At 36.3% G+C, this 18,198-nt stretch overlaps 1 protein-coding gene across 3 annotated transcripts in view; it reads left to right on the top strand.

Annotated features, from left to right (window-relative positions):
• Mct1 (Monocarboxylate transporter 1) overlaps positions 1-18,198 on the top strand; it is a 238,980-nt gene that overhangs the window by 182,605 nt on the left and 38,177 nt on the right. For all 3 annotated transcript variants that reach the window (XM_069832268.1, XM_069832267.1, XM_069832266.1), the window contains exons 2-4: positions 12,759-12,878; positions 15,105-15,248; positions 17,042-17,379. In XM_069832268.1, coding sequence (XP_069688369.1) covers positions 12,759-12,878; positions 15,105-15,248; positions 17,042-17,379 — 602 coding nt within the window. The remainder of the gene's footprint in view (positions 1-12,758; positions 12,879-15,104; positions 15,249-17,041; positions 17,380-18,198) is intronic.

Below are 18,198 nucleotides of genomic sequence, written 5' to 3'. Positions count from 1 at the left end.
TAATGGTTGAACCGATTTCGATGAAAATTGGAATATAAATTAAGTTCGTTGTAACTTAGATTATAGGCTATATGGCATTCAAAATACGTTATTTAAAAGGGGGGTTATACGGGCGCCTGAATTAAATAAATCGAAATATCTCGCTTATTATTGATTTTTGTGAAATATGTTACATAACAAAAGTTTCTTTAAAAATGATTTCTGATAAGTTTTGTTCTCTGAAAAAGTTTGATAGGACTGATATTTAATGAGATAAATGAGTTTTAAAATTAAAATAACTGCCATCTAAGGCGGTATATTGAAATAAAAAACAAATGACTTCGTCTATAAGGGGCCTTGGACACAACAATCGAAAGCTATGAAACATAGCCTACAGACAATGTTTGTGTGTTTGTATGAAGTAATATCAGAAGCTAAATTAACCGATTTGTGTAATTAATTATTATTTCATCATTGGAAAGTGTAGTTTCTCTGGATGGACATAATGCTATAATGTTATTACAGTAACTTGTGAGTGAATTGAGGACAGGTAAGATTAAAATAGCTTCTTATGCACAGAAAACTTGATAGGTTATTGTGTATATTCATTTCCTGTATTTCTTATAATAATGTTTATGAACATATTCATTTTTATGTCAGAGAATTAACGAACAACGAGAGTGTATTGATTTAGTATGCAGTAATAGTACGTTAGCTTAGCAATCCATTATTTTATAATTCAAATTTTAACTATGCTCAATTGAATCGTGTTAAAATACATAAAATACATATGCAATAAATGCAATGCAAAAAAAATTGGGTAATGAGCCAAGCAGATTATGTTGCGCTGTTGTAAAAGTTGTTCCTCCTGAGATTCAAGAGCTCCCACATCAAATTAAAAACTTTCTAATTCGAGTACATCCGTTATCAACACACTTTTTCATAATATAATATAATATAATATAATATAATATAATATAATATAATATAATATAATATAATATAATATAATATAATATAATATAAACATAATAATAAATCTGTAGCCAAAATTGTTCTGTTAATTTTCGCTTTTCCAAAAATAATTGGTAATAACAATTAAGAAACATCTTAAAGGAATTGTCATTGCACCAAATGAGTGTCTCTGGATCAAAATGATCGCATTTTAATATTTTAAATACAATTTAAATTAAGTAACATAATAAACGATTTATCCTTCTATCAAACACGAATGTTCCCTGGATCAAATGTCCTATTTTAATTATGTAATTACTTTATATTTATTTCTAACGGGTGCAGCGGAGCGCACGGGTACGGCTAGTATTAAATAACTGAGTAATTAGCCCTATTACATAGCCAGAAATTTAGTAACGCAAGTTACTGTAATAATTGCTGCCTTTATTCGCTGCATGTGCATGTACATCCCTGATGTCTACGTTACGACGCTGTGTAATGGATGCGCTATGCGCTCGTGATCAAGGTCGAGCTCTTCTACCGTGATTGGGAGCTAATATCGTCTTCCCTGATTTAGATCATCTCGTCACTATAGATGGACGACATTAAAGTATTTGGATCATGTGCAGAGTCTCAAAGAAAGGCAAAAAAAGAGGAAAGATTGGAGAATGCTGGGTTTGCAGTGAAAGGCCTGCCCTTGGGCAGAAAAGTGTGAATGAAATAATGAATTAATAGTTTCTCCTTCATTAAATTGCCTAAACATTATGTTCAGAATGCGTTTATCAATTTCCGATATTTGCTGAGAGCTTTTCGCTCCTGTCGGAATATCGTGAAGCACGTCCAGGTTCGTGCAGCGAGTTGCTCCGAGGCGAGTCCCCCCTTGAGCCGATGCAATGACCGCGAGGTTAAATTTGGGTCCGTGCACTTTCGTGGAAATGTATGCTGTGCGTTGTAACTCCCATTTCTGTATAAAATACTGTGCTTGAGTCATGCTTCTGAGCCAGATGCGTCGTTTAAGGAGAAGGGTAGGGGAATCGCCCCCCCCCCCACCGCGAATGAAATAATTTAAATATCACTTATAAGGGGATGTTAATTTTGCCTTCGAAATTATTCAAATCAACTTTACAGGGAGTTATACCTGAAATCTTGATTTGCATAATACACGTCACTGTTCGTTAACAGAAAACCACAATTAAAGTCACACGGAGTCAGTGTGCACTCGAAGTTGGTTGCTTGACGGTTGTCAGCCCACTTTGAGGTCTGTGGATATAGAGGGAAAAATTGGATCGGTGTCCGTTAGAGTTCCCGGGTAGCTCAGTGGTAGAGCGTTGGTACGTTAAACCAAAGGTCCCGGGTTCGATATCCGGCTCCGGAACAATTTTTCCCTCGAAATTATTCAAATCAACTTTACAGGGAGTTATACCTGAAATCTTGATTTGCAAAGCAAATGAAGTTTGAATATCATTGTATATCTTGTATTACATTCAAGATATTACCACAGTCTAGTATATGCAGTCACGAAGCTCAATACTTACTAAATACGCATCCGTAGATAGTTGCTAACCACCAGGATCGCTACTATCGTCTCATCACAGACCCTTTCCCTAGCAGACGATAAAATGTATTGTACTTTCGATATCGAATGGAAGCTATTTTGAGGTTTAATAAAATAGTAATATACGTTACAAGAGCGGTATGTTGACGTTTTCAAGGTCGAGGAAAAGATTGAAAAAGCGAAACGTAGTTGAGCTTTTTTAATTTCCGAGAACATGAAAACAAACATACCGCTCGTGTATCGTACATTATTTTGTGCGAAGATCGTTTATTGCATACCTGAAAGACGAATTTCTAATTAGTTGCAATGAAATCTCCATCTTGGTTTCTGTTTAATGACGGCAACTTCGGAAAACCAAAATATCTTTCTTCAACATTGTTGCTGTAAAATGTTTTCTGTGTTTACTATACTCCAGCAGGCCGTGATATACGTCTGTCTTTTTTTCCCCCCAGTCTATAAATGCGAACTTAAAAACAAACGGTAAGGTTATGTAATGATTTATTTTTCATTTTAATATTTTAACAATATTATTTATATAACATATTGCAGTAATACCATCAGCATCTGGAATCTTGTTGATTTTTTCACGGCTTCCTTAATGTTACTTGTATCAGGAATGCAATAAGTTTCGTGGAGTAGTAGACTTTACTTAATTTTTGCAAATATTTAAAAACAATAATTAACAGTGCAATTTAGGTGAAATTGCAGTGGTAAGTTTCCAATCTATAATTATTACTATGTTAAACGTCTCTAAAAATAATATGTTAAAAGCCTAAAGCAGTAAAATGAATATGGCGCTTAAGCGGTAAGAAGACGGAAATTGTTATGTGTGTTACGTTGGGAATACTGAATGTGGAATTTTAGACTTTCCGCATATTGGTTTTGTGCGGAAAGCAAGCAAATACGCACGATCTCGCACAAAAGAATTTACATTGTGATTTTATTTTAGCACATCTACCTTCCTTAATTGTAGACAGAAAATTTACCATACCACTCCTATGAAATTAGTGTACATACGATTGTGTTACTTCGTCTCTTAGGTTGTAGATAAATATGTAGTAATTCAGTCTCAATTGTAGTATTAAAATACAGACAAATTGAATGTGCGGGGTATCATACATGACATTATGTTTGTTATATCGTAATGTACTAGAGTATTAATTCAATGCTGTGAATAAAGTCATTGTTTAGGTTGCTAGGACGATAAAATAAAGACAGTTTGATAGGAGTCATGGATAAAATAAATTTATGAAGACGGAAAGTGACTACAGATAAATTAGTGAAGACAAGTGATTGAGTACTTAGGTACACAAGCAGGTGGGTGGATTCTTGTGTGGGTGGGTGAAGTTATGAATCGAACGGTTGGATTTACGCGTAGGTGAGGATGGTTGGGTAGAAGGCACGCGCAAGGTATGTAGGATTCTGCAAGCATGTATACCGTGAAAATTCCGGATTGTATTTATTTCGTCACGACGGCATTTTGTATATGAATGAGAGGTAAACGGTTGGCAGTCCAGAGGGAACCAACACTAAATCAATAGCGACGATCGGCTCTGCCAACAACAGACAAAGAGAAGTTAATTTTAGTTGCTGGAGATAAGGTCATTGGCGTCGAGAAGGTTAATATACAAGAACCGGAAGTGAACAACATGTGAAGGATGTTCTTGAGAACTAGCTGGACCTTCCTGGTTGCAGCACATCAAGTATCGAATACATACACAAAGCTATCAAGAGTTTTATATTTGTTAAAGAAATTAACGACTTGCGTTTCTCAAAATTATTTAAGATGTGCCTACTTTTCTTTCTTTCAGTCGATAATCCGATATGCCCTAATTTTCTGGGGAAATGGAACCAAAATTGGAAGCGTCTTGATTTTACAAAAGAAAGCCATTAGAATTTTATGTAAATCAAACTATCTGGAACATTGTCGGCCACTTTTCAGACAATCACGGATTTTAACAATCATAAATTTGTATATATATATATATATATATATATATATATATATATATATATATATATATATATATGATCTAGTACTTTACACTCGACAAAATATCGACAATTACTCATTAGTGGCCAATATACATGATCATGAAATTAGAAATAGTGAACAAATTAATATTCCGTATTGTAGATTACACAAGAACAACACAAACTTTTTAATTATGGGAATGAAATTATATAATAAGCTCCCCAGTCAATATTATAAGTTACCAATCAATAGCTTCAAAACTAGATTTTACAGTTGATTATTAAATAATCCTTTTTATTCTGTTGCTGAGTTTTTCAACACAAATTTGTATGAAATTCTATTTTAATAAATAAGTTTAATTGCAATTTAGTTAGTTTTCTTTAATTTAAAAGTTTCAAATTATTTCATGTTTTCATTGTATTATTTAAATTTTACTGTTTCTTTTATTAGTGTTTTTTAAAAATGTATTTATATGTTTTTCTATGTATTCTGACGAAGCCTAAAACTGTATGTCTAATGGCCAAATAAGTTGAATTGAATTGAAAGAAGAGTAGTATACTGTATTGTATTATAATATGTTGTGTTGTTATGTTATATTACATTATACTACATTATATCAGATTGTATTGTATTATATTATTGTATGTTATATTATACAGGGTGATTCACGAGGATTTACCATCAGTTACGGAGGTTATTTCCGAAGACATTCTGAGCAAAAAGCCATATAAACATTTGTCCTAACCTCAGTATTTTCAGAATTGCCCTAATTTGAAGTTGTTAGTAAATTACCATTATTCTCAAGTTTTATGGGTAAAAGAATATTACAGATAAAGAATGAACTATTCAGGAGAATCATTTCTTTAATTATCTAGTATTCTGAAGCTAAATAATTAATAAGTTTATTATTGTCATTATTGAGTGTAATTAGTAGACATCGGATTTTTAGGCACTAAAAATTGCAGTTTTAGGCGCCTAAAATAAGCTCAAAATTTGTAAAATTAGGCTCTATTTTAATGAAAATAGGCATTTTAGGCACATCAAGGTATCATACTTATTTCTTTCACTGAAATTTTTAGTTATACACTAAAATACGCACAAAAAAGTTTGTTTAAACATTAAAAAAGAATACTATATTATATTTATAAACAGAGCTGCACAAATTTAATATATTGAAACTAATGAAATAATGATTATTGATATCAAGATTACTCATTTTAAGTTATTGAAATTCAGTTCCATGCTCAGACTTTATTATAATTATCTGCACAGTACACCACCAGAATTTTTTCTAAATTCTCCACAGTTAACCTTTGCCTTTTGTCACAGAATCATTTTGAAAGCAGAAAAACTTCTTTCAACCGAAACTGATGTGAGAGGCGCAAATTTTAAATTAGGTACAATAGAAACATCAATACTTACTGGAACATTTACACTTTACCCCGATATCACTCTTGATACTTTTTCCAACAATGAAAATCCTACATTCTTATTTAATACGTTGTCCCACTTATTTTTAACTTTTTTCCCAGTTTCGTCCAAAGCAGAATGTATGTTCACTTCAGCTTCCTTTACTATTGCTATTTGGCTACAAAGAGATTGTTTTTCACGTTCTAATTGTTCAATGCTTGCAGGTATGAAAGAAAAGTTTGATGTTATGTAGGCAATATCGTTTTTCACTCGTGAGTCATTCAGACAATCTTTCACTGCTTTCACACACGCTGCACTATCAGTTTCAGGTAATTTATCAATAACTGTGACCACTTCTTTAAAATACTTAGAATAATACACCACTGACTGAATCCAGGTTCCCCATCGTGTAACAACCGGCTGAGGTGGGAGTGGGATATCTGGAAAGTTCTCTCTGAATATTGAAATCCTGGATGGGGCTTTACAAAAATATTTTTTTGTGTTAGAAATAAACGAATTGACAAGAGGAAATTCATTCCGGATTGTTTCAGAAACCCTGTGAAGGCCATGTGCTAGACAGGTTACATGCGTGAGGTTAGGATAAAATGTTTTAAGAAGTGGAGCTGCAGCAACCATGTATGAGGCAGCATCAGTACAAAACAACAGAACTTTAGAATCGTCTATATTACCTGAGTATAAAGACTGTAGGCCTTTATTTACAAAATAAGCAATGGCTTGGCTATTCCCTTTCGAAAGTTCCTTAACACATACGAGGTGTGGAATCGAAGGTCCATCAGGACTAAGTTTTCCTACTACCATATTTGCTACATACCTATTCATAGGATCTGAGGTTTCATCCACAGAGATCCATATGTAAGAATCACCTATATCCTCCCGAATGGAAGCTAAAGTTTTATTGTATATTCTAAGTAATTTTTTCTTAGGGTCGACTCAGATGGGATATTTTGTTTGCAGTATTTTTGTAAAAACTGTCTTAAAACCGGATTTTCAATTGCATTCCAGGGAATGTTAGCAGCAACAAACGCTCTGGTTAAATCAGCATAGAAATTGCTGCTGAGATTGGATGAAGTAGGCTGTGTTAGTAAAGTTTGTTGCAGTTGATTTTTCTGCTGAGCTTTAGCCTTATGAGCCGCTCCTTGCACATGCTGCTTTAGGTGGCACTTCTTTTCTTGCGAAATCTAAAAATGTAAAGTAAACTGAATTAAAATAAAATCCTAATTGTTGTATTGCCGTATTTCTATCACAAAGTTAGTGGGTTCGAACAATCAAAATTTTAATGACCTGCAAATACTTTAACTATCGGAATTTAAAAGGTTAAAGTGTAGTGGTCTTAAAAGAATTATACCTCAGGATAGCTCAGTCAATGTATAAATATTATAGGCCTACTCATTAAAATTAATAGAATTTATATATTTCAACTATTGTTACATACCTGTTTGCTACAAATCTTGCAGAATATTATTTTTCCATCATAAGTGAATTCTGAATATTCTGTTAGCCATTGCCGGATCAGTGTAGATTTTGCACTTATATTTTTCGGCATTATCGCGTTAAACTTCACAGGAAAACGTCCTACCGCTCAAAACTTCTCAACACAAATAAGGTGAGGGAAAGAGCAACTGTTAACGAGCATTCAAATGAACCGTTGTAATTGAGATTCAATTGGACAAAAATACAAAGTTCCACTTATTGTTGTATTTCCTGGTAGTGTTAACACTAGGAGGGCCATTCTTTTAAATATTTTGTAACGGTTTACCCTACTAATTCGCAGTTTTACGACTTTTCATAAATATTTCAAAAACACTCTTTCTCCAAAAATTGTGATTTTATGACACTCTGAAGGGCAGTACAGCTAATCGGTTTCAGACCGAAAACAGTCATTTTTATAGTATAGTATATCTCTGAATCGGTAGCAGCACATGTTGTGATTGTTGCCTGCTTCAAAACTAAGGTTGGTTCTTTGTCGGCATTTATGCCTCCAAACATGTTAAATTCGGTGAAATCTATTGCGAGTGTCGTGAGATACAAAACATTTTGTTTCCTTTATCAATGGTTTCATGGCCGGTGTGAAGCAAACTTTCCACTTTTTAAATGCCTTAAATTTCGCAGTGAATGCATGTATAAATTATAAAAAGTAAGAGTAAAATGCGAAACTTTACAGTGAATTAGGCATTTTTAGGCGAATATTAACAAATTAGGCTCTAATAACCGTTTTAGGGCATTTTAGGGCACTATAAAACTCTTTGAATACCTTTCAATTTCCATGAAACACAAATATTAATAATTATTTTTACTTTTCTCCTAAAGAAACAAAATAGGCATTTGCCCTAGAATCCGATGTCTGGTAATTAGTTACCACTGCCACCGGGTATATACCCACTGCAGTGTGAATAAATAAATACATACATACATACATACATACATACATACATACATACATACATACATACAGGTGCGGTTCTCCCTCAACATGTGGGCCGGTATCATTGGCGATCGATTAGTTGGACCCCATGTACTTGTAAACAGACTTACGAGGCAGGCGTACAGAAACTTCCTGGAAAACACCATACCTCATGTTTTAGAAGACACTCCACTGATCAATCGTCAACACATTCACTTCTTGCATGATGGAGCTCCTGCACACTTCAGTCGTACGACTCGCCGGTACTTGGATCGAAGGTTTCCTGATCGATGGATAGGTAGAGGTGGCCCAATTGCTTGGCCTCCACGCTCACCTGAACTGAACCCTCTCGATTTCTACTTGTGGGGCCATTTAAAATCATTGGTTTATTCGTCTCCGGTGCCTGATTTGGAATCCCTTCGGAATCGAATTGTGGCATGTTCTGAGGACATACGCAATACTCCTGGAGTTTGGTATCGTGTTCGCAGGTCAATGAGACATCGATGTGAGGTCTGTATTCAAGCAGGAGGTGGACATTTTGAAGATCATCTGTAATGACAACGACCTGCGGAAAGAAAAACGTTCCGGATGAATTTCAATGTTGTGAAGGCCATAACTCGGAAATGAAGCATTTCCGGACACATGTTGTAATGAACTATTTTGATTGTCTACATGTGGGAAATACATACCTGAAATTATGCCCCGTATATTTTAAACACTGTGTATATAATATAAAACAAATGTGAAAAAAACCGTGTAAAATTGCTGTTTAGTTGCAGAAAGAAAGACATACGGAATGGTCTTATTGTTTCTTGGTAGGTATGCCGAAATCATGTACAGTATTTCCTTCAAAGCATAGAGGTTATGTTTTTTTTCTTCGTATTGTGTGAAGATAGGCTACGAAAGCAAAGCACTTGTTGCTGCAATCTCATGAATGTCTGGGTTAACGGTAATTGTTTGTTGAATGATATTAATAACTATAATATAGTTTAACTTACTCAGGAACTGAGATATCCCACGAGAACAATGATAAGGAATCAGTACCCGATAACAGAAAACAAACAAGAGTGATCCGCTGTGCTGGTTATCGTACAAAACAAGATTATCTCAAGAAGTGAGAAGTACGTGTTTACAAGTGATCAGTCATGTGCGAGGCCTACAAGGACGCTGCCAGAGTGGCTAGGAGATAGGAGTTGAATATTATCCAGCTAAATGTTTGTAGCAGACTGGAATCCTTTCACATTAGAACTGAGAAAAATTAAACAATAGAGAAATGCCTCAGCTGCGTCTATGCCAGTATGTTATCAGTTTGCAACACAAGTCAGATGGTTACCGTAGTTACAGAAAAAAACAAACAACAGTTTTAATATTGTAACGGGAAGACCTTGAGGCATATAAACTGAGATATAGGGACATAGGAAATTATTTTAAAATATTCAAATTACCAAGAAGGCAAGAAGACATTCTGGCTTGGGTCACTATTGTGACGTTTTTACAGCTTATAATACTGTCTAATAATAATAATAATAATAATAATAATAATAATAATAATAATAATAATAATAATAATAATAAAATCCACAAACGATTAGGGGAAACACGGGAATTTTACTGGAAGCAAGTAAGAGATAGGTTTGGAATTAAATCCCGAAAAGACAAAGTATATGATTGTCTCGTGACGAGAATATTGTACGAAATGGAAATATAAAAATTGGAAATTTGTGTTTTGAAGAGGTGGAGAAGTTCAAATATCTTGGAGCAACAGTAACAAATATAAATGATACTCGGGAGGAAATTAAACACAGAATAAATGTGGGAAATGCCTGTTATTATTCGCTTGAGAAGCTTTTATCATCCAGTCTGTTCTTCTTTATGGTTGTGAAACTTGGACTCTCACTTTGAGAGAGGAACATAGGTTAAGGGTGTTTGAGAATAAGGTGCTTAGGAAAATATTTGGGGCTAAGAGGGATGAAGTTACAGGAGAATGGAGAAAGTTACACAACGCAGAACATTAAATCCAGACGTTTGAGATGGGCAGGGCATGTAGCACGTATGGGCGAGTCCAGAAATGCATATAGAGTATTAGTTGGGAGGCCGGAGGGAAAAAGACCTTTAGGGAGGCCGAGACGTAGATGGGAGGATAATATTAAAATTGATTTGAGGGAGGTGGGATATGATGATAGAGACTGGATTAATCTTCCTCAGGATAGGAATCGATGGCGGGCTTATGTGAGGTCGGCAATGAACCTGCGGGGTTCCTTAAAATCCAGTAAGTAATAATAATAATAATAATAATAATAATAATAATAATAATAATAATAGTAATAATAATAATAATAATAATAATAATATGTAGAATATATAGCATACATACGTTACAAAATTATACCAAAGACGTTTCTGGAAAAAACACCTCCATAGGATTAAGATTCTTCTTTTTTTTTTTTAGTTGGTTATTTAACGACACTGTATCAATTACTAGGTTATCTAGCGTCTGTGGAATTGGTGATTGCGGGATGGCATTTGGCGAGACGAGAACTAGGATTTGCCATACATTACCCCACATTCGCCTTACGGTTGAGGAAAACCTCGGAAACTACGCAACCAGGTTATCAGTCCAAGCGGGAATCGAACCCACGCCCGAGCGCAACTCTGGATCAGCAGGGAAACCCACTACCGCCTGAGCTACGCCGGTGGCTTGAAGGCTTCTTTTAATTTACGAGGCGCATCCAGAAAGTAAGTTTCCCGATTTTTTCCCCTTGAAAGTAAACGTAATTAGCCGTGTCCATTGCGCATGCGTAACAGATCTACGACGTATCAATCATATGCCATCCGGACAGGTCCCGCCTGGTGCCAGTAGCGTGGCAGCAGTGGTCCGAAATGGAAGCTCTTATTCCTTCTCCCGCCGCCTGCGAGGTTCGGTCAGTGATAAAGTTCTTTAATGCACAAAGCATTGCGTCAATTGAAATTCATCGGCAGCTCTGTCAGGTCTATGGGCCGAACATCATGAGTAAGCAGATGGTGCGTCGCTGGTGTAGGCAGTTTTCCGAAGGTCGTCAAAGTGTCCATGATGAAGAGCGCAGTGGGCGACCGTCCCTCATCAGTGATGATCGTGTTGAGCTGGTGCGGCAGTGCATCATGGAGAACCGTCGCTTCACGATTACGGAGCTGAGCAGCCTTTTTCCGCAGATATCGCGATCCTTGTTGCATGAGATTGTCACTAAGCACCTGCTGTTCAAAAAAGTGTGTGCCAGGTGGGTGCCGAAAAACCTGACACTCGAACACAAAATGCAACGTTTAGGAGCAGCACTGACATTTCTGCAACGGTATCACGATGACGGCGACGAGTTCCTCGACAGGATCGTCACGAGCGATGAGACTTGGATTTCGCGCTTCACCCCGGAAACCAAGCAGCAGTCAATGCATTGGCGGCATAGTGGATCTCCGGTCACGACGAAATTCAAACAGACGCTGTCGATACGGAAAGTGATGTGCACGGTGTTCTGGGACAGGAAGGACATTCTGCTCATTGACTTCCTTCCAAGAGGTGAAACAGTGAACGCTGACCGTTACTGTGAAACACTGCGAAAATTGCGACGTGCCATTCAAAACAAGAGGCGTGGAATGCTTACTGCAGGTGTTGTGCACCTCCATGACAATGCTCGTCCAAAAACTGCTCGGCGCACAGCAGCTGTTTTGACGGAATTTGGCTGGGAGTTGTTTGATCATCCACCCTACAGTCCTGATCTTGCTCCCAGTGATTTTCTCGTTTTCTTGCACCTCAAGAAATTCCTGTCCTCCGGTGAGCGTTTTGGCAACGGCGAAGAGCTGAAGACTTCTGTCACACGCTGGTTCCATTCACAGGCGGCAGAGTTCTACGACAGAGGGATACAAAAGTTGATGCCACGATACGACAAGTGTCTCAATTCTGACGGTGACTATGTTGAAAAATAGCTGAAACATTGCTGTACCTGTTGCCAATAAATGTTTTCCTGAAAGTGTGTGTTCTTTTTTTTTTTAAATAGGGAGACTTACTTTCTGGACGCGCCTCGTAGATGTCATATACGTACGTACGGAGCTGCACACATAAAAGTGTCTGATTTAAAATGTAATTTGTATTACTTACGTACAGTTATCTACAGGGTGTTTCAGAAATAAGTACTGAATTTTTTCGGGATGCTAGGTTGGACCTCTGACTCATTTCCCCATCATAAATTCAAATATCATCATCCATACCATAGCCCGGGTTCAGTTCATGGTGCGACGTCCTGCTGTACTTGTGCAAGAGCGGGGACGTTCGGTTACCCAATCATTCACAGAATAGGTGTGGTAAGCACAATAAGCCTCTGCCTTAAGCCTTTGGATCCCTCCTCCATACAAGAGAGAGAGAGAGAGAGCGAGCGAGAGAGAGAAAACGATGTTGATTGTAGTAGGTGTCAACTAACTATCCTACTCTGTTGCAGCGGACGGCGTGACGTACTCGTTCGGCGTGCTGTACGTGGAGTTCCTGCACTACTTCAAGGAGGGCAAGGGCGCCACGGCGTGGATCGCCTCCATCCTCGTAGGGGTCACCCTTTGCTCAGGTGAGTCAATTAAACCTGACAGCTGCCGATGCTGTCTCTGATCTAACTGCTTTCAAACGGCAGACTACAGCTATTAATAGACGATAAGGTGATAATTGTAATTGTAATTCTTTATTTAACGTTCCTTTTAAACTACAGAGGCTATTCATAGACGATAAGATGATAATTGTAAACGTAGTTCTTTATTTATCGTTCCTTTTAAGCTACAGAGGCTATTGATAGACGATAAGATGATAATTGTAATTGTAATTCTTTATTTAACGTCTCTTTTAAGCTACAGAGGCTATTCATAGACGATAAGATGATAATTGTAATTGTAATTCTTTATTTAACGTTTCTTTTAAACTACAGAGGCTATTCACAGACGATAAGATGATAATTGTAATTGTAATTCTTTATTTAACGTTTCTTTTAAACTACAGAGGCTATTCACAGACGATAAGATGATAATTGTAATTGTAATTCTTTATTTAACGTTTCTTTTAAACTACAGAGGCTATTCACAGACGATAAGATGATAATTGTAATTGTAATTCTTTATTTAACGTTTCTTTTAAACTACAGAGGCTATTCACAGACGATAAGATGATAATTGTAATTGTAATTCTTTATTTAACGTTTCTTTTAAACTACAGAGGCTATTCATAGACGATAAGATGATAATTGTAATTGTAATTCTTTATTTAACGTTTCTTTTAAACTACAGAGGCTATTCACAGACGATAAGATGATAATTGTAATTCTTTATTTAACGTTTCTTTTAAACTACAGAGGCTATTCACAGACGATAAGATGATAATTGTAATTGTAATTCTTTATTTAACGTTTCTTTTAAACTACAGAGGCTATTCACAGACGATAAGATGATAATTGTAATTGTAATTCTTTATTTAACGTTTCTTTTAAACTACAGAGGCTATTCATAGACGATAAGATGATAATTGTAATTGTAATTCTTTATTTAACGTTTCTTTTAAACTACAGAGGCTATTCACAGACGATAAGATGATAATTGTAATTGTAATTCTTTATTTAACGTTCCTTTTAAACAACAGAGGCTATTCACAGACGATAAGATGATAATTGTAATTGTAATTCTTTATTTAACGTTTCTTTTAAATACAGATGCTATTCACAGACGATAAGATGATAATTGTAATTCTTTATTTAACGTTCCTTTTAAACTACAGAGTCTATTCATAGACGGTAAGATGATAACTGTAATTGTAATTCTTTATTTAACGTTCCTTTTAAACTACAGAGGCTATTCATAGACGGTAAGATGATAACTGTAATTGTAATTATTTATTTAACGTTCCTTTTAAACTATAGAAGCTATTCATGGACGATAAGATGATAATTGTAATTGTAATTCTTTATTTATCGTTCCTTTTAAACTACGGAGACTATTCATAGACGATAAGGTGATAATTTTAATTGTAATTCTTTATTTATCGTTCCTTTTAAACTACAGAGGCTATTCATAGACGTAAGATGATAATTGTAATTGTAATTCTTTATTTAACGTTCCTTTTAAACTACAGAGGCTATTCAAAGAAGATAAGATGATAATTGTAATTGTAATTCTTTATTTAACGTTCCTTTTAAACTACGGAGGCTATTCATAGACGATAAGATGATAATTGTAATTGTAATTCTTTATTTAACGTTCCTTTTAAACTACAGAGGCTATTCATAGACGATAAGATGATAATTGTAATTGTAATTCTTTATTTAACGTTCCTTTTAAACTACAGAGGCTATTCATAGACGATAAGATGATAATTGTAATTGTAATTCTTTATTTAACGTTCCTTTTAAACTACAGAGGCTATTCATAGACGGTAAGATGATAATTGTAATTGTAATTCTTTATTTAACGTTCCTTTTAAACTACAGAGGCTATTCATAGACGATGAGATGATAATTGTAATTGTAATTCTTTATTTAACGTTCCTTTTAAACTACAGAGGCTATTCATAGACGGTAAGATGAGATTGTGCTTCATTATTTAACGTAACTTCTCAACAACAGAACTGCATTGTGCGTAGCTCGAGACTCCGTGAATCACCAGGTCACGTGAGGCCGGGACTGCATTGTGCGTGTGCTCAGATCCCATGCCAAGTCCTGGCACTAATCCCCTGTCATCTGGTTCAAGTGTCGCTGCCACGAGCCACGAACGTGACTATGCGACACTGTTGCCAACTTTAATCATTGTGCTTTCAGGTCCTGTATCCAGTTCGTTCGTCAACAAGTATGGCTGCCGGGCGGTGACGATTGCTGGTTCGATCCTGGGCGCTGTCTGCCTCATCCTCAGCGTCTTCGCACAGAACGTCCTCACCCTGTACTTCACCATCGGCCTGGGCACAGGTGAATGAAATGTGACTAGCTGAGACGGGGTTATTCAATCACAGCTACCGTCCAAATTTAAGTACCTTTCTTTTTTCAATGAGTGGTGGTAGAATATCGGAAAGATGTGTACTATATGGGACTACCGGGTGCCCTAAAAGTCTGTGCATTAACTTTTAGGGATGGTGGAATAGGCCAAAAGAAATATATTTTGTGTGACAACTTAGGGTCGACCCCACAGGAAACACAATCAGAAGGCGCGAAGACTACCGAGTTCTGATGCTAGCCCACCGGCTGAAACTAGTCAACACGGTAACCTAGTTAATTAACACGTGAAAGCATATAATATACTTCATATTCCGAAGTGCAAATGAGTTAAATTTAAGCATGAGAACAGCATTGTCAGACATCTTGGCGCTAAGTTTAAACATTTTAAAAAATGTTGGTAGTAAGCTTAAAGATCGTGGCGCTAAAACTTAAATATTGTTTAAAATCTTGGGGCTAATTTTAGACATTGTTAAAGGTCTTAGCCCTAAGTTTAAACATTGTTAAAATGGGTGCTAAATTTAAACATTGTAAAAAATGTTGTTAAGTATAAAGATCTTGGCTCTAAAACTTAAATATTGTTTGAAATCTTGAGGTTAATATTAGACATTGTTGAAAATCTTGGCTCTAAGTTTAAATATGGTTAAACATCTTGGTGCTAAATTTAAACATTGCAAAAAAAAGTTGGTGCTAAGTTTAAATATCTTGGCGCTAAAACATAAATATTGTTTGAAATCTTGAGGTTAATCTTAGACATTGTTAAAGATCTTAGTTCTAAGTTTAAACATTGTAAAAATTGTTAGTGTTAAGTTTAAAGATCTTGGTGCTATAACTTCAATATTGTTTGAAATCTTTGGGGCTAATATTAGACATTGATAAAGATCTTAGCTCTAAGTTTAAACATTGTAAAAAATGTTGGTGTTAAATTTAAAGATCTTGGCACTAAAACTTAAATATTGTTTGAAATCTTGGGGCTAATATTATACATTGTTACAGATCTTGGCTCAAATTTTAAACATGGTTAAACATCTTGGTGCTAAATTTAAACATTGTAAAAATGTTGGTGCTAAATTTAAAGATCTTGGCACTAAAACTTAAATATTGTTTTGAATCTTGGGGCTAATATTATACATTGTTAAAGATCTTGGGTGTTACTCATAGACATTTCACACCACTCGCTACGAGCGTACTAAGCTAGCCCCGGCTATACACTGGTTACTTGTACAGAATTCAAATCATATCCTATCGGTAACACTGGTTTATGAATACGAAAAACGTTGATCATCCACCGGAAACCCGCGCTAAAAATGTCTATGAATACGGTCCCTTGGCTCTAAGTTTAAACATGGTTAAACATCTTGGTGCTAAATTGTAAAACATGTTGGTACTAAATTTAAAGATCTTGGCGCTAAAACTTAAATATTGTTTGAAATCTTGGGGCTAATATTAGACATTGTTAAAGATGTTGGCTCTAAGTTTAAACATGGTTAAATGTCTTGGTGCTAAGTTTGAAGATCTTGTTTAAACATTGTTAAAAATCTTGGCCCTAAGTTTAAACACTGTCAGAAGTCCTAGCGCCAAGTTTGAGCATTCGGACCAGCTCAGTTCGTCCGCCCACTTATTCCAGACTGCGTGCGGGCGTGGTTTCAAATTCTGCTTGTGCTGATTACTTCGAATTTTAGACGCTTTTTCAAATATAAGGCGAATGTCGGGTAACTCCATGATGAACCTTTGGCCCCACCTCGCTGTCACCGAGTTCTGTGTTGCAGGGTTCGGTTTCGGCCTGATCTACCTGCCCGCCATCGTGAGCGTGACGTGCTACTTCGAGAAGTACCGCTCGCTGGCCACGGGCATCGCCGTGTGCGGCTCGGGCCTGGGCACCTTCATCTTCGCGCCGCTCACGGAGCACCTGGTGGCGGAGTACGGCTGGCGCGGCGCCGTGCTCATCATCGCGGCCCTCGTGCTCAACTGCGTGATCCTGGGCGCGCTCTTCAGGCCCGTGCCGGACGGACGGCCCAGCCGCAGCGCGTCCTGCGGCGCCCTCGCCCCGCACCCCTGCGACGCCGCCACCAACCTGCTCAACGGCTCCGAGCGCGACCTGCACCAGGTGCGTGCGTCAAACTGTTTGGAGTGAGATTACATGGCGGTCAAGTCATTAATGCTGACTAAGATATCATCGGTGCCATAGTTCCATCACCATCATCATCATCATCATCATCATCTTCCATCCAAGTGGTTCGTTACGCTCTGATGGCGATCATTTCATGAACATTTATTTCATTATCTCATTGTTGAAGATTCAAACCTCTTGGTTCAACAGCAGATAGTTTTTATGGTGACTAGCATGGTTTCATGGACATGTACTGTTTTTCATTATTCCACTGTTGAATATATTGAGGATAATTCATTTTGGTCGAATATGTTGAAGATACATTCATTTTGGTTGAATATGTTCAAGATACATTCATTTTGGTTGAATATGTTGAAGATACATTCATTTTGGTTGAATATGTTGAAGATACATTCATTTTAGTTGAATATGTTGAAGATACATTCATTTTAGTTGAATATGTTGAAGATACATTAATTTTGGTTGAATATGTTGAAGATACATTCCTTTTGATTGAATATGTTGAAGATACATTAATTTTGGTTGAATATGTTGAAGATACATTCATTTTGGTTGAATATGTTGAAGATACATTCATTTTGGTTGAATATGTTGAAGATACATTCATTTTGGATGAATATGTTGAAGATACATTCATTTTCGTTGAATATGTTGAAGATACATTCATTTTGGTTGAATATGTTGAAGATACATTCATTTTGGTTGAATATGTTGAAGATACATTCATTTTGGTTGAATATGTTGAAGATACATTCATTTTGGTTGAATATGTTGAAGATACATTCATTTTCGTTG

This window comes from Periplaneta americana, chromosome 8 (assembly GCF_040183065.1).
Source record: "Periplaneta americana isolate PAMFEO1 chromosome 8, P.americana_PAMFEO1_priV1, whole genome shotgun sequence".
Classification (NCBI taxonomy): Eukaryota; Metazoa; Arthropoda; class Insecta; order Blattodea; family Blattidae; genus Periplaneta; species Periplaneta americana.
This window is presented reverse-complemented; position numbering and strand designations above follow the sequence as displayed.